At 47.3% G+C, this 22,267-nt stretch overlaps 1 protein-coding gene across 1 annotated transcript in view; it reads right to left on the minus strand.

The window, feature by feature from the left end:
- Positions 1–847: 847 nt before the first annotated feature.
- Positions 848–22,267, minus strand: part of LOC311136175 (vacuolar protein sorting-associated protein 37D-like) — a 42,031-nt gene continuing 20,611 nt past the window's right edge. The window contains exons 3-4 of the mRNA XM_084170270.1: positions 15,564–15,646; positions 848–2,267 (exon numbers count right to left, since the gene is read on the minus strand). Of these exons, the coding sequence (XP_084026396.1) occupies positions 1,740–2,267; positions 15,564–15,646 (611 nt within the window). The 3' untranslated portion in view covers positions 848–1,739. The remainder of the gene's footprint in view (positions 2,268–15,563; positions 15,647–22,267) is intronic.

A 22,267-nucleotide genomic window follows, 5' to 3' on the forward strand; every position in this document is an offset into this window, starting at 1 on the left:
GCGCCAACATGAGCTGAAAGTCCTGGTATACAATTAATGTGGGCTAATTAAAATCTTCTTATTCTAGTCCCTTAGGTCACACATGAACTCTGTACAATCTTACTGCCATGAAAAAAATTAGGACATAGGGAAAAACTTGCTTGTTTGTGACTACAATCCTTCCAGTCATGGTTGTTCTCTTTGGCATGCCCTGGCACGGGTCTCTTATAATAATATGGAGAGGGCTCTAAAGTTCACACTCACCTTTTAGCCAGCTGTGCTACAGGGTCGTTCGTCCACCATGTCCTTAGGTTGACCCTGAGAGCTAAACAATGTGTTTCGTTTGGTTGGAAGCCTGACTTGTCACATGGAGATTCCTGTGCCCACTGATGTAATGGACCTTGTCAGGCTGCTGTGATAGTAGTTCTCTCACAATTAATATAATGGTAATCACATAATTGAGAGAAATTGATTTTATTGCTGAAAATGTTGCGCCCCATCGATTTGAAGCACAAAACCAGGACATTATAATGACCTATTATACTATTTACCCCAAAGTGCACTTCTATGCTGGACTGGTAGTAAGGAAATTAAAGAGGCAAGAAATGGTTTCATATTAAATCATAAAAGTATGTGCTTCCTGCAGAAGGCTGACTTTCTCACAGAGATTACATTTACACGCTCTTCTACTCAGTTCGGAGGAGAAATAAAAACATTCAGGAAGCCCTGAAAGAAAAACAGCCTCATTTATCAGAGTAAACAAAAGCCTTTGAAGCTGGGCATTTAAAATAGGATTTCCATAAATAAGTCAACCATTCGCCGATGTGAATGCCTTGTTTGTGTTTGTGAAATAACAAACGCAGAGTTTGTCGTTCTTCAAGGTTTATTTGTGACGGTAATCAACTTCAGCTGAGAAACCTGGTGACCCTTTAGAAAATGTAGCCCTATTTGGGAGCCGGTCCAAAGATAACAATGTTACTGTTCACCCATATCCACTCTTAGCGATATTATTCATCATAAAAAAATCCATGTGACAATAAAAAATGTGAAAAGCCTGAGCAGTCAGTCATGTTGCCAGTGTATATCTCCTGGCCGGATAAATAAATATTAGACCATGTGCTCTAAATGTGCATTTGAAAGGGGAAGCTGCATAAACACTGCCACATATTCAGTGTTCTTTGTTAATCTTTGTGTTGTGATGTCTTGTGTTTGCGCATCAGGAAGATGGCTTGGAAATGGTTCCAAAACTGTATAATTATGACTGCATCGCTTGGACCGAACTATGAAACAAGTAACGACAGGGATTTAGGTTAATAATAAACACCATGATTTGGACTTTATTGATCATCAGCAAAACGACACCAGGCCATTTCATAGAAGTTCTCAGTCTGATTAATGGACAATGGGGTCCTTTATGACAAACCGGAGACACTAGTCCATCTGAGACATTTCCATATGATTGCTGTGCTTCACAACCCTGTGACGCCCTGACAGTGTAACATTCAAAGAAAAAAACTATGAAAACCACACCCTCTTGCTCCTTCATTCACTTGCTTGCTTTCAACTACACTTACTCCATGCTTTATGGCTTCCGGTTCTCTTCCTTTTTAGGTATGTTTACATTTTGTGTCATGGATGGCGAACGTATGTGTCAGATCAATTCCACAAAGTCTTCAAAGGCCATCTTTGCGTCCATGAGTCTGGTAGCCACTGTTTGGTTCCATGTCTAGAGACCTCCAGGGCCCATGCCTCAGTTATTGTTATAGAGGCTCAGGCTGATGAGGGGCGGGCCTATAGAGCTGCTGTAACCGCACCGGTCTGGTTGGCCAGCCGCCGGGTAATTGTCCAATGACCCGTAGGTTCACAGGGTGCCCATGTCCAGAGAGCAGGGCACTTGGGCTCAGGATGTGGGTCTGGCCTGGCTGGGAGTCCAGTGGAGGTAGACTGGCGTGGGACGGGGCAGAGGGTGAGGAGGTTGGCAGGGGGAAGTGGGGCAGCAGGATGGCGGGGGTGAGGCCGTAGCGGAGCTGGAAGACCCGGGGTGGGCCCTGGGCCACGAAGCCGTTGGGCCGCTGGGTTTCAGGGTGCTCGTCCCTCTTTACCTCCAGCGCCTTGTCCTCTCGCTCCTCTGGCTTTTTGGGTTTGCTGGAATTCTGTTTGACTCGGCTGAGCTCCTGGATTTTCTCGGCCTGAACACGGCGGATGTGGTAGCTCTTCCTGGAGCTTTGGAAGGAGTCCAGGAACCCCTCCAAGGGCACGTTCCCCTCCATGAACTTCTCCAGGAGGTCCTGTGAAGCAGAGGCCCACAAATAAAACAGGTATCAGAAGATGACAGGAAGTCTAACAAAAGGATTCCCAACCCCTGGGAACAGTGTAAACACAGCCCCACATGTAAAAGGGGGTTTCAAATTGACTTGTAATGCTTTGCCATGAAATTTGACACAGTTGTGTTGATAATTTCATTGCGAGAGAGTTTATTTTACATGGGCCAAAATGGTATATCCAGTAACACTTCCACTGGAACAGCCCTAGAATGACTATAATCAGTCTGACTGTCAACTGTACCCCCAGCCACAGGGAGCAGGTGGAAACTGTACCCCCAGCCACAGGGAGCAGGTGGAAACTGTACCCCCAGCCACAGGGAGCAGGTGGAAACTGTACCCCCAGCCACAGGGAGCAGGTGGAAACTGTACCCCCAGCCACAGGGAGCAGGTGGAAACTGTACCCCCAGCCACAGGGAGCAGGTGGAAACTGTACCCCCAGCCACAGGGAGCAGGTGGAAACTGTACCCCCAGCCACAGGGAGCAGGTGGAAACTGTACCCCCAGCCACAGGGAGCAGGTGGAAACTGTACCCCCAGCCACAGGGAGCAGGTGGAAACTGTACCCCCAGCCACAGGGAGCAGGTGGAAACTGTACCCCCAGCCACAGGGAGCAGGTGGAATCTGTACCCCCAGCCACAGGGAGCAGGTGGAAACTGTACCCCCAGCCACAGGGAGCAGGTGGAAACTGTACCCCCAGCCACAGGGAGCAGGTGGAAACTGTACCCCCAGCCACAGGGAGCAGGTGGAAACTGTACCCCCAGCCACAGGGAGCAGGTGGAAACTGTACCCCCAGCCACAGGGAGCAGGTGGAAACTGTACCCCCAGCCACAGGGAGCAGGTGGAAACTGTACCCCCAGCCACAGGGAGCAGGTGGAATCTGTACCCCCAGCCACAGGGAGCAGGTGGAAACTGTACCCCCAGCCACAGGGAGCAGGTGGAAACTGTACCCCCAGCCACAGGGAGCAGGTGGAAACTGTACCCCCAGCCACAGGGAGCAGGTGGAAACTGTACCCCCAGCCACAGGGAGCAGGTGGAAACTGTACCCCCAGCCACAGGGAGCAGGTGGAAACTGTACCCCCAGCCACAGGGAGCAGGTGGAAAAACCTGTCTAGCCTAGTATTGGGGGAGTGAATAATTGATGACAGTCTGCACAGCCCACCTCCCCACTCTAACCTCTGCCTGAGCATAGTCAATGGGAATGACTCAATTTGCATGAAGCCACCAGCTACGCACTCAAAAAAGGTTTGGGTCATTATTGTGTCTCTTCCATATCAGAGCAGCACAAATGGTCCCCACGGTACCACCATAATTTCCCTGGACATTTCTTTCTTCACAGTTGCCAGCTGTAGATGGCTTGACACTAGGCTTGGACGATATACCGTTTATACAGGTATACCGGGGTATTTCGAAATACCGACGGTAAATTATATTTTTTTGGGGGGGTGCGTGCTACGCCACTGCTTATAACTAACTATAAGTTAAATATAACTATAAGAAATCTAAGATGTATCAAATAAATTATATCCAGCTCAGGGCTACAGCTATGCATTTGGTTTGCTAACTTGCTAGATGTCAAGATCAAGCTTCTTGGTTACAGCAGAGACATTCAATCCCCTCCTGGATCAAGATCCCTGTTGCCTAAATTGTTTTGTGCGTCAATATATTTATATATATTTTTGAAATAACGCCCCTTGTGTGCACATTCGGTAATACCATATACCCCGGTATGGTACAGAAACGGTATGATGGTATGAAAATCTGGATACCGCCAAATCCTACACAATCAACCCTCTATGATGTTACCTTCGGCCTCGGGGGCTGAAATTTGTCAGCTTCAACAGGGAGCCGCTAAAGATTTTAATGTCTGGCACTGGCGATACATAAAACCAAATTGCTGCCCTAACTGCCATTCATTAGATAAATTGATTGTGTTAGGCCTCCTGTAGCTCAGTTGGTAGAGCATGGGGCTTGCAATGCCAGGGTTGTGGGTTCGATTCCCACGGGGGGCCAGTATGAAAAATGTATGCACTCACTAACTGTAAGTAGCTCTGGATAAGAGCGTCTGCTAAATGACTAAAATGTAAATGTAATTGTGTGAAATCCATTTAATAAACAAATGGGCCATTTATTTACGGCCGCGAGCTGGACAGCCTTGCATGGATATATGTTGGAAGGATTGTGTGTGGGGGGATAGTCTGGGGTAGTAAGCCTTTCTCATGATGGGAACGTGCTGTATAGGACTGTAGTCTGTTCACGGTTATACAGTCACTTACATATATGGTTTGTTTAAATGAAGGTTTACAAGGACCACTTGCTAATGGATCAAGCTCAATAACTGTGTAGCGCCATACATTCCTCTCCAAATAAAATGTTTTATCACCTAGGACAGTATGAGGGCAGATGAAATGTGTATAGTTTGCACAAATTGCCCTGTAAAAATAACCTTTCCTACAAGGGTGAAAACATACCAATGTGGGCATGTTTGCTGGGTAGTGTCTTGGTTATAGTATGAAGGAGCTGAATGTAGTTGTATGAAAATTGTAGCTTTAGGTTAATGAGGTATTTCAATTGTTCAGTAAACCGTGGCAGTCAAGGTGCAGTGCACATTAAAAAAGTAGCTGATGCGGGTGAAAAAAGGACACTTCTACACTACAGGTCAAAAACACCTCAATTTTTCCAGTTTTTATTGAAATTCACACAGTTTTAATGTCTTAATGTACTCTGAAATTAAAGCATAGAACAAATCAACAATTGGAGACAAAAAATAAATCATGGAATTTTTTTGTTTAACAAAATGTAATCTACATTTTTGACTCATCAAAGTAGCCACCTTTTGCAGACATAATAGCCGAACACACTCGTGGCATTCTTTCTACAATGGAACTCAAATATTGTTCAGAAAGTTCTTCCCAACACTGTTGCAGAAGTTCCCACAAATGTATTGCACTTGTAGGTTGCTTTGCTTTCACCCTTCTGCCCAGTTCATCCCAAACCAGCTGGATGCGGGTAAAGTCTGAAGACTGTTCTGGCCATTCCATGATTTGAAGCCTACCGTCTTGTTCTTTTCTTCTAAGGTAGTTCTGAGGTGTGTTCTGGGTCATTATCTTGCTGTAGGAACCCCTGATCAACTAGGCGTACAACAGATGGTATTGCATGGTGCTACAAAATGCTGTGGTAGCCGTTTTGGTTCAGGGTGCCACTCACTCTGTGCAAGTCGCCGACTCTGGATCCAGCAAAAGAGCCCCAGACCATCACGCTTCCTCCTCCATGTTTGACAGTTGGTGTCACACACTGAGGAACCATCCTTTCGCCTACTCGACGGCGTACAAAAACCCTGCGTGATGAACCAAACAGTCTTCAGTACCAAACAAACAGACCTTCTTCCAGTCTTCAGTAGTCCACTGGCGGTGCTTCATGGCCCAGGCAAGCCTCTTTTTCTTATTTTGCCATCTTAGCAATGGCTTTCTTACTGCCACTCCACCTGTCAAACCTGCAGCTCCAAGTCTTCTCTTCATAGTTGAAACTGAGACTTCCTTACTTCGACCAGTGTTAAGCTGTACTTGAAGCTGTTGTCATGTGAGCTGCCTATCACGCAAGCTGTTGACTCTCAGAAACTTGTCTTCTGATTCTGTTGTGGCTTTTGGTCTGCCAGACCTCATCCTGACAGAGTTTCCTCCAGTTTCCAAGTGCCTTTTGATGGTGTAGGAAACTACTCACTGACACTTTGGCTTTCTTTGCAATTTCTCTAAAGGAAAGACCTACACTTTTAAGGGTTATAATGGTCTGTCTGTCTTCCTTTGTTAATTGCCTTTTTCTCACCATTATGATAGCAATATACTACTTCCTGCAGTACAACACTGTCCAAATAATGCTTAAGCGGGTGTAGTAACAGTCTGTTCCAACACTGCTTTTATACAGACAGGGTTTGTACAGTGAGGGAAAAAAGTATTTGATCCCCTGCTGATTTTGTAAGTTTGCCCACTGACAAAGACATGATCAGTCTATAATTTTAATGGTAGGTTTATTTGAACAGTGAGAGACAGAATAACAACAACAAAATCCAGAAAAACGCATGTCAAAAATGTTATAAATTGATTTGCATTTTAATGAGGGAAGTAAGTATTTGACCCCCTCTCAATCAGAAAGATTTCTGGCTCCCAGGTGTCTTTTATACAGGTAACAAGCTGAGATTAGGAGCACACTCTTAAAGGGAGTGCTCCTAATGTCAGCTTGTTACCTGTATAAAAGACACCTGTCCACAGAAGCAATCAATCAATCAGATTCCAAACTCTCCACCATGGCCAAGACCAAAGAGCTCTCCAAGGATGTCAGGGACAAGATTGTAGACCTACACAAGGCTGGAATGGGCTACAAGACCATCGCCAAACAGCTTGGTGAGAAGATGACAACAGTTGGTGCGATTATTCGCAAATGGAAGAAACACAAAATAACTGTCAATCTCCCTCGGCCTTGGGCTCCATGCAAGATCTCACCTCGTGGAGTTGCAATGATCATGAGAACGGTGAGGAATCAGCCCAGAACTACACGGGAGGATCTTGTCAATGATCTTAAGGCAGCTGGGACCATAGTCACCAAGAAAACAATTGGTAACACCCTACGCCGTGAAGGACTAAAATCCTGCAGCGCCCGCAAGGTCCCCCTGCTCAAGAAAGCACATATACAGGGCCTTCTGAAGTTTGCCAATGAACATCTGAATGATTCAGAGGAGAACTGGGTGTTGTGGTCAGATGAGACCAAAATCGAGCTCTTTGGCATCAACTCAACTCGCTGTGTTTGGAGGAGGAGGAATGCTGCCTATGACCCCAAGAACACCATCCCCACCGACAAACATGGAGGTGGAAACATTATGCTTTGGGGGTGTTTTTCTGCTAAGGGGACAGGACCCAAAACACACGGCCAAGGCAACAAAGGAGTGGCTCAAGAAGAAGCACATTAAGGTCCTGGAGTGGCCTAGCCAGTCTCCAGACCTTAATCCCATAGAAAATATGTGGAGGGAGCTGAAGGTTCGAGTTGCCAAACGTCAGCCTCGAAACCTTAATGACTTGGAGAAGATCTGCAAAGAGGAATGGAACAAAATCCCTCCTGAGATGTTTGCAAACCTGGTGGCCAACTACAAGAAACGTCTGACCTCTGATTGCCAACAAGGGTTTTTCAACCAAGTACTAAGTCATGTTTTGCAGAGGGGTCAAATACTTATTTCCCTCATTAAAATGCAAATCAATTTATAGCATTTTTGACATGTGTTTTTCTGGATGTTATTATTGTTATTCTGTCTTTCACTGTTCAAATAAACCTACCATTAAAATTATAGACTAATCATGTCTTTGTCAGTGGGCAAACGTACAAAATCAGCAGGGGATCAAATACTTTTTTCCCTCACTGTAAGTAATTAACAAAAGTTGGGACACCTGTAGGAATTGTTAGCATCAACTTTCAAGGCTTAATTTACTTCCATTGTGTCACGGTTTCGGCCGAGGCTGCTCCTTCTCCTTGTTCGGGCAGGCTTCGGCGGTCGTCGTCCCCGGAGTACTAGCTACCACCGTTCGATGTTTCATGTTTGTTTGGTTTTGTCTGGTTGTACACCTGTCCCTTGTTAGTCTTTGATTTTGTTTCCTATTTAGTTATCGTGTGTTGGGTCAGGTGTTATGTGTGATTATTATTTGTCAGCTGTTGCCATTGAGGAGTTTCCTCTCTCATAACGTTGTATTTGAGAGTTCGCACTGCGTGCGCTTTTTCTTGTATTTCGCACTGTTGTTGTTGTGCGTAATTGTTCGTGCCACCCGGTTGGGTTGGCGACTCATTCCTGTTTTTGGATATACTAAAGTCTGTTGACGAACACCCTGGTTCCTGCGCTTGATTCCCTGCACCACATCCACACGCAGCGTTCTGACAGAATCACACATCACACTATGGAATCAGCAGGAGCAGCCGCGCCAACGGACATTATGGAAGACCGTCTTCGTGGGCAGGAGGACAGGATCAACCAGATCGGTCACGCCCTGGATCAGGTGATGAACACTCTCCACCGATGGGAGACCAGCGGGGTACCCACGCCCCCACCTACCGGACCATCCCCATCGGTCAGTCCTCCTGTCCCCCTTCCGGAACCCAGCGGGATTCGGCTCTCCCTCCCGAGGGCGTACGACGGCTCCGCTGCCGGGTGTCAAGGGTTCTTGCTGCAAGTGGAGCTCTACCTCGCCACCGAACACCCGGCTCCCTCGGGACACGAGAGCGTCTCCGCCCTCATCTCCTGTCTCACCGGCAAGGCGTTGGAGTGGGCCAACGCCGAATGGAGGAGAATAGATGCCGCTACTGTTACCTATGCGGAGTTCTCCCGCCGCTTCCGTGCCGTGTTTGACCATCCACCGGAGGGGAAGGCGGCGGGGGAGCGTCTGTTCTACCTCCGACAGGGGATGAGGAGCGCACAGGCTTTTGCGTTGGAGTTCCGGACTCTAGCGGCAGATGCAGGGTGGAATGAGCGGGCCCTCATAGACCACTTCCGCTGCAGCCTCCGGGAGGACGTCCAGAGAGAGTTGGCGTGCAGGGATACCACGTTGTCGTTTGACCAGCTGGTCGACATGGCCATTCGGCTGGACACCCTGCTCGCTACCCGTGGACGTCCCGGGTGGGGGTTGCCCATTCCACCTTCCAGCACCTCCGAGCCGAGCCCTATGGAGCTCGGAGGTGCTGGCGCTAGGGAACGGAGGAGTAGGAACCCGAGGGGGGCCGTTCCCTGCACCAACTGTGGCCGTGGAGGGCACACCGCGGCTAGGTGTTGGGGAGGGTCTCCTGGTGGAGGTGAGGTCAGGCCAGGCATTGGGGAGTCCTCCCAGGTGAGTAGGCGCCCTACTTACCCAGAGCTTTCTGTCGTTCACCTAACCTTGCCTGTTTGTTTTCCACAGGTTGCACCTCGTTCCCAGCATAAGGCGCTGGTAGATTCAGGCGCAGCTGGGAATTTTGTAGATCGCCAGTTCTGTGTAAAGTTAGGGATTCCCCTCCGTCCCGTTGATAAGCCTTTCCCTGTACATGCCCTAGATAGCCGTCCGTTAGGATCTGGGTTGATTAGGGAGGTCACAGCGCCTCTTAAGATGGTGACGCAGGGGGGTCATGAGGAGACGATTCAGCTCTATCTGATTGACTCTCCTGCGTATCCGGTGGTACTGGGGCTTCCCTGGTTAATTACCCATGACCCTACTATTTCGTGGCGAGAGAAAGCTCTTACAGGGTGGTCTGCTCAGTGTGTGGGGCTGTGTCTGGGTGTTTCCATAGGGGCGACCTCGGTGGAGAGTCCGAATTTAATGCCAGCACTGCAGATTCCCCCTGAGTATGAGGATTTGAAACTGGTGTTCAGTAAGACTAGGGCGGCGCAGCTGCCGCCTCATAGACAGGGGGATTGTGCGATAGATCTCCAGTCAGGAGCAGCCCTCCCGCGGAGCCATGTGTATCCCTTGTCCCAAGAGGAGAGGAAGGCAATGGAAACTTACATCGCCGAGTCTCTGAGACAGGGATACATACGGGCCTCCACTTCACCCGCTTCCTCAAGCTTCTTTTTTGTGAAGAAAAAAGATGGAGGTCTGCGCCCGTGTATTGATTACCGCGGTCTCAATCAGATTACAGTGAAGTACAGCTATCCACTTCCTCTGATTGCGACTATGACGGAGTCATTACACGGTGCTCAGTTCTTCACAAAATTGGATCTTAGGAGCGCATATAACTTGGTGCGCATTAGAGAGGGCGATGAATGGAAGACAGCATTTAGCACGACCTCCGGTCATTACGAGTATCTCGTCATGCCATATGGGTTAATGAATGCTCCCTCAGTCTTCCAATCCTTTGTAGATGAGATTTTCCGGGACATGCAGGGGCAGGGAGTAGTCGTGTACATAGACGATATTCTGGTGTACAGTTCTACCCGAGCTGAGCATGTAGCCCTGGTGCGCCGAGTGTTGAGGAGGCTGTTGGAGCATGACCTATATGTCAAGGCAGAGAAATGTCTGTTCTTTCAGAAGTCGGTCTCCTTTTTGGGTTATCAATTGTCTGCGTCAGGGGTGAAGATGGAGGTTGACCGGGTGTCAGCTGTGCGTAATTGGCAAACCCCAACCACTGTGAAAGAGGTGCAACAGTTCTTGGGCTTTGCGAATTATTACCGGAGGTTTATCCGGGGTTTTGGACAGGTGGCAGCTCCCATTACGTCTCTGTTGAAGGGGGGTCCGGTGCGCTTGCAGTGGTCAGCTGAGGCGGACAGGGCTTTTGGGAGACTGAAGGACCTGTTTACCTCAGCGCCGGTGTTGGCGCATCCGGATCCCGCTTTACCGTTCCAGGTAGAGGTTGACGCGTCCGAGGCTGGTATTGGGGCCGTTCTCTCACAACGGTCTGGCACACCACCTAAACTCCGCCCCTGTGCTTTTTATTCTAAGAAGCTCAGTCCGGCGGAGCGGAATTATGACGTAGGGGACAGGGAGCTGTTAGCCGTGGTACAGGCCCTAAAGGTGTGGAGGCATTGGCTTGAGGGGGCTCAACACCCTTTCCTCATTCTAACTGACCACCGTAACCTGGAATACATCCGGGCAGCTAGGAGACTGAATCCTCGCCAGGCCCGCTGGACTATGTTTCTAGCCCGGTTTGTGTTTAAAATCACTTACATCCCTGGGTCCCAGAACGGGAAGGCAGATGCCCTGTCTCGGCGATATGACACGGAGGAGAGGTCCGTTGAGCCCACTCCCATACTACCGAAGTCTTGTCTGGTTGCACCGGTGGTATGGGAGGTCGATGCCGAGATCGAGCGGGCGTTACGCACCGACCCAAGTCCTCCCCAGTGTCCTGTGGGTCGGACGTACGTTCCGCTCGAGGTACGCGATCGCCTCATTTATTGGGCTCATACGTCCCCCTCCTCTGGACATCCAGGTATCGGCCGGACAGTTCACTGCCTTAGCACTAAGTACTGGTGGCCAACGTTAGCCAGGGATGTGAGGATTTATGTCTCCTCCTGTTCGGTGTGTGCCCAGTGTAAGGCGCCCAGACATTTGCCCAGGGGTAAGCTACAACCCCTGCCCGTTCCACAACGACCCTGGTCCCACCTCTCGGTGGATTTTGTTACAGACCTTCCCCTCTCACAGGGGAATACTACCATCCTGGTCGTTGTGGATCGGTTCTCGAAGGCCTGTCGTCTCCTACCCATGCCGGGTCTACCTACTGCCCTACAGACCGTTGAGGCTCTGTTTACCCATGTCTTCCGGCATTACGGGGTACCCGAGGATATAGTGTCTGATCGAGGCCCCCAGTTCACCTCCAGAGTGTGGAGAGCGTTTATGGAACGGTTGGGGGTTTCGGTGAGCCTTACCTCGGGTTACCGCCCGGAGAGTAATGGGCAGGTTGAACGTGTCAACCAGGATGTGGGGAGGTTTCTGAGGTCTTATTGCCAGGACCGGCCGGAGGAGTGGGCGAGATACGTTCCGTGGGCCGAGATGGCGCAGAACTCTCTCCGCCACTCCTCCACCCAACTAACCCCTTTCCAGTGTGTGTTAGGGTACCAGCCGGTTCTGGCACCTTGGCACGAGAGCCAGATCGAGGCCCCTGCGGTGGATGAGTGGGTGCGGCGCTCGGAGGAGACGTGGAACGCTGCCCACGTTCACCTGCAGCGGGCCATCCGTCGGCATAAGACGAGCGCCGATCTCCACCGCAGTGAGGGGCCTGTGTACGCACCTGGAGATCGAGTCTGGCTCTCGACCAGAAACCTGCCCCTCCGCCTGCCCTGCCGGAAGCTGGGTCGGCGGTTTGTGGGGCCATTTAAAGTCCTGAGGAGGTTGAACGAGGTGTGTTACAGGTTAGAACTGCCTATTGAGTACAGGAATATTAACCCCTCGTTTCATGTGTCTCTCCTCAGGCCGGTGGTAGCTGGTCCACTCCAGGATTATGAGATAGAGGAGATTCCTCCGCCCCCGTTGGACATCGAGGGGGCTCCGGCGTACACTGTGAGGTCCATCCTTGATTCGAGACGCCGGATGGGGGGTCTCCAATATCTCGTGGAGTGGGAGGGGTACGGCCCGGAGGAGCGGTGCTGGGTGCCGAGGAGGGACATATTAGACCTGTCCCTGCTGACCGAGTTCCATCGGGGTCATCCTACGCGCCCTGCTCCGCGTCGTCCTGGTCGTCCCCGAGGCCGGGATCGGCGCACGGCTGGAGCCGCGCGTCAAGGGGGGGGTACTGTCACGGTTTCGGCCGAGGCTGCTCCTTCTCCTTGTTCGGGCAGGCTTCGGCGGTCGTCGTCCCCGGAGTACTAGCTACCACCGTTCGATGTTTCATGTTTGTTTGGTTTTGTCTGGTTGTACACCTGTCCCTTGTTAGTCTTTGATTTTGTTTCCTATTTAGTTATCGTGTGTTGGGTCAGGTGTTATGTGTGATTATTATTTGTCAGCTGTTGCCATTGAGGAGTTTCCTCTCTCATAACGTTGTATTTGAGAGTTCGCACTGCGTGCGCTTTTTCTTGTATTTCGCACTGTTGTTGTTGTGCGTAATTGTTCGTGCCACCCGGTTGGGTTGGCGACTCATTCCTGTTTTTGGATATACTAAAGTCTGTTGACGAACACCCTGGTTCCTGCGCTTGATTCCCTGCACCACATCCACACGCAGCGTTCTGACACATTGCTGCAGAACAGCTGTAAGTTGTTAACCCATTACTTGTTCCCTGAAAAATAAAAAAATGTATAACTCTGAGATGTACATTATTTTTCAGTTTTTGGTAACCTAAACTTTTTATATATTTCTTTACCTCTGGCAGTTTACCACTTACCTTTGTACCATTTCAGGTTTTTCACTGGACTTGAACATCTTAAATTTAAATAAAAACTGGAAAAATGGGGGTATTCTAAAACTTTTGACTGGTAGTGTATATCGGGACATTACTTTTGAAGATATATCGTGTCATTTTGACCATATCGCAATATAATTGTGCGCTAGTTTGCTGTACCTGCACCAAAACTCCAGTATTTGTCCTTCATAGCTTGTTCTCTATCTTCTTTTTAAATAGGGAGCCCATTTGTTTTTTCCATGGCTGATCAAAACAGATTTTCTCATGGCTCTCTCTTGTCCCTCTGAAGCAGACATACAGTGGGGGAAAAAGTATTTAGTCAGCCACCAATTGTGCAAGTTCTCCCACTTAAAAAGATGAGAGAGGCCAGTAATTTTCATCATAGGTACACGTCAACTATGACAGACAAAATGAGATTTTTTTTCTCCAGAAAATCACATTGTAGGATTTTTAATGAATTTATTTGCAAATTATGGTGGAAAATAAGTATTTGGTCAATAACAAAAGTTTCTCAATACTTTGTTATATACCCTTTGTTGGCAATGACACAGGTCAAATGTTTTCTGTAAGTCTTCACAAGGTTTTCACACACTGTTGCTGGTATTTTGGCCCATTCCTCCATGCAGATCTCCTCTAGAGCAGTGATGTTTTGGGGCTGTCGCTGGGCAACACGGACTTTCAACTCCCTCCAAAGATTTTCTATGGGGTTGAGATCTGGAGACTGGCTAGGCCACTCCAGGACCTTGAAATGCTTCTTACGAAGCCACTCCTTCGTTGGCCGGGCGGTGTGTTTGGGATCATTGTCATGCTGAAAGACCCAGCCACGTTTCATCTTCAATGCCCTTGCTGATGGAAGGAGGTTTTCACTCAAAATCTCACGATACATGGCCCCATTCATTCTTTCCTTTACACGGATCAGTCGTCCTGGTCCCTTTGCAGAAAAACAGCCCCAAAGCATGATGTTTCCACCCCCATGCTTCACAGTAGGTATGGTGTTCTTTGGATGCAACTCAGCATTCTTTGTCCTCCAAACACGACGAGTTGAGTTTTTACCAAAAGGTTCTATTTTGGTTTCATCTGACCATATGACATTCTCCCAATCCTCTTCTGGATCATCCAAATGCACTCTAGCAAACTTCAGACGGGCCTGGACATGTACTGGCTTAAGCAGGGGGACACGTCTGACACTGCAGGATTTGAGTCCCTGGCGGCGTAGTGTGTTACTGATGGTAGGCTTTGTTACTTTGGTCCCAGCTCTCTGCAGGTCATTCACTAGGTATCCCCGTGTGGTTCTGGGATTTTTGCTCACCGTTCTTGTGATCATTTTGACCCCACGGGGTGAGATCTTGCGTGGAGCCCCAGATCGAGGGAGATTATCAGTGGTCTTGTATGTCTTCCATTTCCTAATAATTGCTCCCACAGTTGATTTCTTCAAACCAAGCTGCTTACCTATTGCAGATTCAGTCTTCCCAGCCTGGTGCAGGTCTACAATTTTGTTTCTGGTGTCCTTTGACAGCTCTTTGGTCTTGGCCATAGTGGAGTTTGGAGTGTGACTGTTTGAGGTTGTGGACAGGTGTCTTGTATACTGATAACAAGTTCAAACAGGTGCCATTAATACAGGTAACGAGTGGAGGACAGAGGAGCCTCTTAAAGAAGAAGTTACAGGTCTGTGAGAGCCAGAAATCTTGCTTGTTTGTAGGTGACCAAATACTTATTTTCCACCATAATTTGCAAATAAATTCATAAAAAATCCTACAATGTGATTTTCTGGATTTTTTTCCCTAATTTTATCTGTCATAGTTGACGTGTACCTATGATGAAAATTACAGGCCTATCTCATCTTTTTAAGTTGGAGAACTTGCACAATTGGTGGCTGACTAAATACTTTTTTTCCCCACTGTATGTTGAGCAATATGTTTGGAACATCGAATCGCAATAATACATATCACACATATCGAATCATGATAATATCGTATCGTGAGGTCTGTGTGGATTTCTGTTAACCATCTGGTCGTCAATAACATTGTGCGTTTAATAAGAAAATTAACATTTGAAAGACCTGAAATTTTAAAATCATAAGGTCAAGGCAAATGTTCTCGTTCAAATTGTAGACATTTCTATTGAAATCGTTGCCAGATGTAGTATAGTGCACAAAACTTTGCACAAAATCCTTTGTTTGATCTCGCTTGAAAAAGGCAACCAGTACAGTGTGGATCCTAACTCCCGCAGCCTTAAATACTCAAGTATGCATGAGTTTCATGGACTATTCCTAGAATCTGTCCGATTTTACTGGAGAACAGAATGAACAAAAGTGGCCTGGCTGTCGACTTGCATGGAGGCTTTTCAATTATTCTACACTAGTGCTGACAATGCAAAGAACGCACTCAGTGGTTTATGCTAAGACCCAACAATCGAGCTCAGGCTTTGGATTTACCTCAGACTGTTCCTCAGCACGCGCCACGTCTTCGTGGAGAAGATTTTGTGCTGTTTGGAGGCTGTGCTTCTGTGTGTGGGCATCTGCAAGGACAAATAAACATAATTGATTCACAGGGAATGACAGAGACAGAGGGAGCAGTTAATTACATAAAAGAGCTTACCAAAAAGAGTGACTTATGACTAGCTCAAGACTGAGGGTGGTTCAGTCAATGAGAAACCAGGAGAGATTAAATCATTTTAAAACACAAATAACCTTTAGGGTAGTGAAGGGAGATAAATATAATAATAATATGCCATTTAGCAGACGCTTTTATCCAAAGCGACTTACAGTCATGCGTTCATACATTTTTTGTGTATGGGTGGTCCCGGGGATCGAACCCACTACCTTGGCGTTACAAGCGCCGTGCTCTACCAGCTGAGCTACAGAGGACCACAGAGGACTTTCTTTTGTCTCGGTGAGAGGGGCTGGGGAGCTGTAAACGTTGCCTGTGAGCAAACATTTCAAAACATTGAGGTTTGCTCAGCTGAAGAAAAACCTCTGGCGCTTCTCTCAGCCTGTCAACCAACCCGTGAGAGAGGCGTCCACACACAAGGTTCCACTTCCATTGAATAATGTTTGCAGTGTCATCGGTAGGCATTAAACCATGACATTCGGGAGTCTCAATTTTTTTCATGGAACCTACTTTTTTTTATGGGTCTAATAGTAAAGACACAATTTAATGGTATTTTGTTATTACCTTTTTAATTTGGCATGAACATAACCAGTCATCTTGTTGTCAAACAAATACAAAAAGTATGCTACCTGCGCATGTTTGTCCACTCCAAAATAATTCCAGCATTATTTCAGCACTGTGCACTCAAGCCATTTGATGAATGGAAAGAGACATTTGTTACAAAACACCAAAAAGTGTAATGACAGTAACATTAGTACTTTAAGAAAATGTTTTTATATACAGTACCAGTCAAAAGTTTGGACACACCTACTCATTCATGGGTTTTTCTTTAATTGTTACTATTTTCTACATTGTAGAATAATAGTGAAGACATCAAAACTATGAAATAAATATGAATCATGTAGTAACCAAAAAAGTGTTAAACAAATCAAAATATATTTGATATTTGAGATTCTTCAAAGTAGCCACCCTTTGCCTTGATGACAGCTTTGCACACTCTTGGTGTTCTCTCAACCAGCTTCATAAGGTAGTCACCTGGAATGCATTTCAATTAACAGGTGTGCCTTCTTAAAAGTTAATTTGTGGAATTTCTTTCCTTCTTAATGCGTTTGAGCCCATCAGTTGTGTTGTGACAAGGTAGGGGTGTTATACAGAAGATAGCCCTATTTGGTAAAATACCAAGTCTATATTATGGCAATAACAGCTCAAATAAGCAAGAGAAACGACAGTCCATCATTACTTTAAGACATGAAGGTCAGTCAATACTGGGGGGGGAGCAACACCACCCCCAGACTAGCTGGCTAATGGGTGTCGGCAAATGGGGATCCTAATAAATCAAATCAAGCCTCTGGGAGTGGCAGTTGGCGCGCTGACACCCACAGCAGAGGATTGAGACTTTTGCTCCCCACTGTTTTCAGAAAACAAGATATGGTCAGTTAGCTGCCCCTCTTATCTGAAGCAATGGTGAACTCATGAAAGCAACGCATCCCTGGGTGGGCTTGAACTACTAACCTTTCAGTTAAGAGCGAAACACGATAGCCGATTGTGCCAAGATACAGGAGCTATAGAAATCTGACATAGCCTGACTTACTGTATGAATGTAAGCCCTACTTTTTCCACATTTTGTTACGTTACAGCCTTATTCTTATTCCTTATTCCTCATCAACCTACACACAATACCCCATAATGACGAAGTGAAAACAGCTTTAATTTTTTGTGTGCAAATGTATTAAAACTAAAGAAAATAATTACCTTATTTACATAAGTATTCAGACTCTTTGCTATGAGACTCGAACTTGAGCTCAGGTGCATTCTGTTTCCATTGATCATCCTTGAGATGTTTCTACAACTTGATTGGAATCCATCTGTGGTAAATTCAATTGATTGGACATGATTTGGAAAGGCACACACCTGTCTATATAAGGTCCCACAGTTGACAGTGCATGTCAGAGCAAAAAAAAAAGCCATGAGGTCGAAGAAATTGTCTGTAAAGCTCCGAGACAGGATTGTGTCGAGGCACAGATCTGGGGAAGGGTACCAAAACATTTCTGCAGCATTGAAGGTCCCCAAGAACACAGTGGCCTCCATCATTCTTAAATGGAAGTAGTTTGGAACCACCAAGACTCTTCCTAGAGTTGGCCGCCCGGCCAAAATTAGCAATCGGGGAAGAAGGGCCTTGGTCAGGGAGGTGACCAAGAACCCGATGGTCACTCTGAAAGAGCTCCAGAGTTCCTCTGCAGCACTCCACCAATCAGGCCTTTATGGAAGCCACTGCTCAGTAAAAGGCACTTAACAGCCCGCTTGGAGTTTGCATGAAGGTCAGTCAATACGGAACATTTCAAGAACTTTGAAAGTTTCTTCAAGTGCAGTCGCAAAAACCATAAAGCGCTCTCATGAGGACCGCCACAGGAAAGGAAGACCCAGAGTGACCTCTACTACAGAGGATAAGTTCATTAGAGTTAACTGCACCTCAGATTGCAGCCCAAATAAATGCTTCACAAAGTTCAAGTAACAGACACATCTCAACATCAACTGTTCAGAGGAGACTGTGTGAATCAGGCCTAACCTACAAAGCACTACATGGGCTTGCTCCTACCTATCTCTCCGATTTGGTCCTGCCGTACATACCTACACGTACACTACGGTCACAAGACGCAGGCCTCCTTATTGTCCCTAGAACTTCTAAGCAAACAGCTGGAGGCAGGGCTTTCTCCTATAGAGCTCAATGTTTATGGAATGGTCTATCTATCCATGTGAGAGACGCAGACTCGGTCTCGACTTTTAAGTCTTTACTGAAGACTCATCTCTTCAGTAGGTCCTATGAGTGAGTGTAGTCTGGCCCAGGGGTGCAAAGGTGAATGGCAAGGCACTGGAGCGACGAACCGCCCTTGCTGTCTCTGCCTGGCCGGCTCCCCTCTCTCCACTGGGATTCTCTGCCTCTGACCCTATTACGGGGGCTGAGTCACTGGCTTACTAGTGCTCTTCCATGCCGTCTCTAGGAGGGGTGCGTCACATGAGTGGGTTGAGTCACAGACGTGATCTTCCTGTCCGGTTTTGCGCCCCCTCGGGCTCGTGCCGTGGAGGAGATCTTCGTGGGCTATACTCAGCCTTGTCTCAGGGTAGTAAGTTGGTGGTCTGTTGATGTCCCTCTAGTGGTGTGGGGGCTGTGCTTTGGCAATGTGGGTGGGGTTATATCCTGCCTGGTTGGCCCTGTCTGGGGGTATCGTCGGACGGGGCCACAGTGTCCCCCGACCCACCCCTGTCTCAGTCTCCAGTATCTATAATGCAGTAGTCTATGTGCAGGGGGGCTAGGGTCAGTCTGTTATATCTGGTGTAATTCTCCTGTCTTATCTGGTGTCCTGTGTGAATTTAAGTATGCTCCCGCTAATTCTCTCTCTCTCCCTCTCCTCCCGGAGGACCTGAGCCCAAGGATCTTGCCTCAGGACTACCTGGCCTGATGACTCCTGGCTGTCCCCGGTCCACCTGGTCGTGCTGCTGCTCCAGTTTCAACTGTTCTGCCTGAGGCTAGGGAACCCTGACATGTTCACCGGACGTGCTACCTTGTCCCGGACCTGCTGTTTTCGACTCTCTCTCGCTCTCTACCGCACCTGCTGTCTCGACCTCTGAATGCTCGGCTATGAAAAGCCAACTGACATTTACTCCTGAGGTACTGACCTGTTGCACCCTCTACAACCACTGATGATTATTTGACCCTGCTGGTCATCTATGAACGTTTGAACATCTTGAAGAACAATCTGGCCTTAAATGGCCATGTACTCTTATAATCTCCACCCAGCACAGCCAGAAGAGGACTGGTCACCCCTCAGAGCCTGGTTCCTCTCTAGGTTTCTTAGTAGGTTCCTGCCTTTCTAGGGAGTTTTTCCTAGCCATCGTGCTTCTACATCTGCATTGCTTGCTGTTTGGGGTTTTAGGCTGGGTTTCTGTATAGCACTTTGTGACATCTGCTGATGTAAAAAGGGCTTTATAAATACATTTGATTGACTGGTGTTTTTACCAGTTTTAGTTGAACGTGTCTCCACAAGATGTTCCCTTTTAAAGACCCAACAAGTCACTTCAGTCAACCAATGATAATGGTTTATTCTGAGCACCACAGGCAGTGGATAAACACATAAAACAACAAACCATAGTGAACGTTCCAACAACAAGCCCATTAATAATCCTAACCAACAGTAAGGCCTCTTCTGGCAAGAGCTGTGTGAACATGTACCTTCATATACGTGAGAACCACGCATGCATGAAGGGGAAATGGTGAGGCGAGGTGTGCCACGTGCATGACCCTGTGCTCCAATTGTTGGGGGTGTAATGGAAGGCGACAGACAGCCAAACAAACACTCCAGGAGCAGCTGCATTTGACCTACATTGAGGGGAGAAATAATTCAGCAGGGCTGGAGGCTAACTGGCTAAAACAATAGCACTACCCGGTCCTTCTCTGGGCGGAATGGTTGGAGGGGGGGGGGGGGAGCAACACCACCCCAGACTAGCTGGCTAATGGGTGTCGGCAAATGGGGATCCTAATAAATCAAATCAAGCCTCTGGGAGTGGCAGTTGGCGCGCTGACACCCACAGCAGAGGATTGAGACTTTTGCTCCCCACTGTTTTCAGAAAACAAGATATGGTCAGTTAGCTGCCCCTCTTATCTGAAGCAATGGTGAACTCATGAAAGCAACGCATCCCTGGGTGGGCTTGAACTACTAACCTTTCAGTTAAGAGCGAAACACGATAGCCGATTGTGCCAAGATACAGGAGCTATAGAAATCTGACATAGCCTGACTTACTGTATGAATGTAAGCCCTACTTTTTCCACATTTTGTTACGTTACAGCCTTATTCTTATTCCTTATTCCTCATCAACCTACACACAATACCCCATAATGACGAAGTGAAAACAGCTTTAATTTTTTGTGTGCAAATGTATTAAAACTAAAGAAAATAATTACCTTATTTACATAAGTATTCAGACTCTTTGCTATGAGACTCGAACTTGAGCTCAGGTGCATTCTGTTTCCATTGATCATCCTTGAGATGTTTCTACAACTTGATTGGAATCCATCTGTGGTAAATTCAATTGATTGGACATGATTTGGAAAGGCACACACCTGTCTATATAAGGTCCCACAGTTGACAGTGCATGTCAGAGCAAAAAAAAAATCCATGAGGTCGAAGAAATTGTCTGTAAAGCTCCGAGACAGGATTGTGTCGAGGCACAGATCTGGGCAAGGGTACCAAAACATTTCTGCAGCATTGAAGGTCCCCAAGAACACAGTGGCCTCCATCATTCTTAAATGGAAGTAGTTTGGAACCACCAAGACTCTTCCTAGAGTTGGCCGCCCGGCCAAAATTAGCAATCGGGGAAGAATGGCCTTGGTCAGGGAGGTGACCAAGAACCCGATGGTCACTCTGAAAGAGCTCCAGAGTTCCTCTGCAGCACTCCACCAATCAGGCCTTTATGGAAGCCACTGCTCAGTAAAAGGCACTTAACAGCCCGCTTGGAGTTTGCCAAAAGGCACCTAAAGGACTTTCAGACCAGGAGAAACAAGATTCTCTGGTCTGATGAAACCAATATTGAACTCTTTGGCCTGAATGCCAAGCGTCACGTCTGAAGGAAACCTGGCACCATCCCTATGGTGAAGCATGGTGGTGGCAGCATCATGCAGTGGGGATGTTTTTCAGTGTCGAGGGAAAGATGAACGGAGCAAAGTACAGAGATCCTTGATGAAAACCTGCTCCAGAGCGCTCAGGACCTCAGACTGGGGCGAAGGTTCAACTTCCAACAGGACAACAACCCTATGCACACAGCCAAGACAACGCAGGAGTGGCTTCGGGATGTCTCTGAATGTCCTTGAGTGGCCCAGTCAGAGCCCGGACTTCAACCCGATCGAACATCTCTGGAGAGACCTGAAAATAGCTGTGCAGCGACGCTCCCCATCCAACCTGACAGAGCTTGACAGGATCTGCAGAGAAGAATGGGAGAAACTCCCCAAATACAGGTGTGCCAAGCTTGTAGCGTCATACCCAAGAAGACTCAATGCTGTAATCGCTGCCAAAGGTGCATCAACAAAGTACTGAGTAAAGGGTCTGAATACTTATGTAAATGTATATTTCCGTTTTTTATTTTTAGTACATTTGCTAAAATTTAATAAAACCTGTTTTTGCTTTGTCATTATAGGCTATTGTGTGTAGATTGATGAGGGGGGGAAAACGATTTAATCCATTTTAGAATAAGGCTGTAATGTAACAAAGTGTAATGCACTGTAGCTGTATGTCAACAGTAGGATGCTAATGATGTGATAATAGCCAGTTCACCAACAACAACAAGGCATGTTGAATGAATGGTAGCAAGCTCATATAAGTGTAGTTCAGTTGTTTCATACTCCAAATACAGTAGGCTAGACTACTACATTGCATCCAGTAATTTAATTATTCTGAATTTTGTCCCCAAACAAAATTGACACCTACTAATTACATTAATCATTACCCCTAAATTTAACCTAGAACATGTGAAAGTGTCA

Source organism: Coregonus lavaretus (assembly GCF_964263955.1).
Source record: "Coregonus lavaretus genome assembly, chromosome: 10".
NCBI lineage: Eukaryota > Metazoa > Chordata > Actinopteri > Salmoniformes > Salmonidae > Coregonus > Coregonus lavaretus.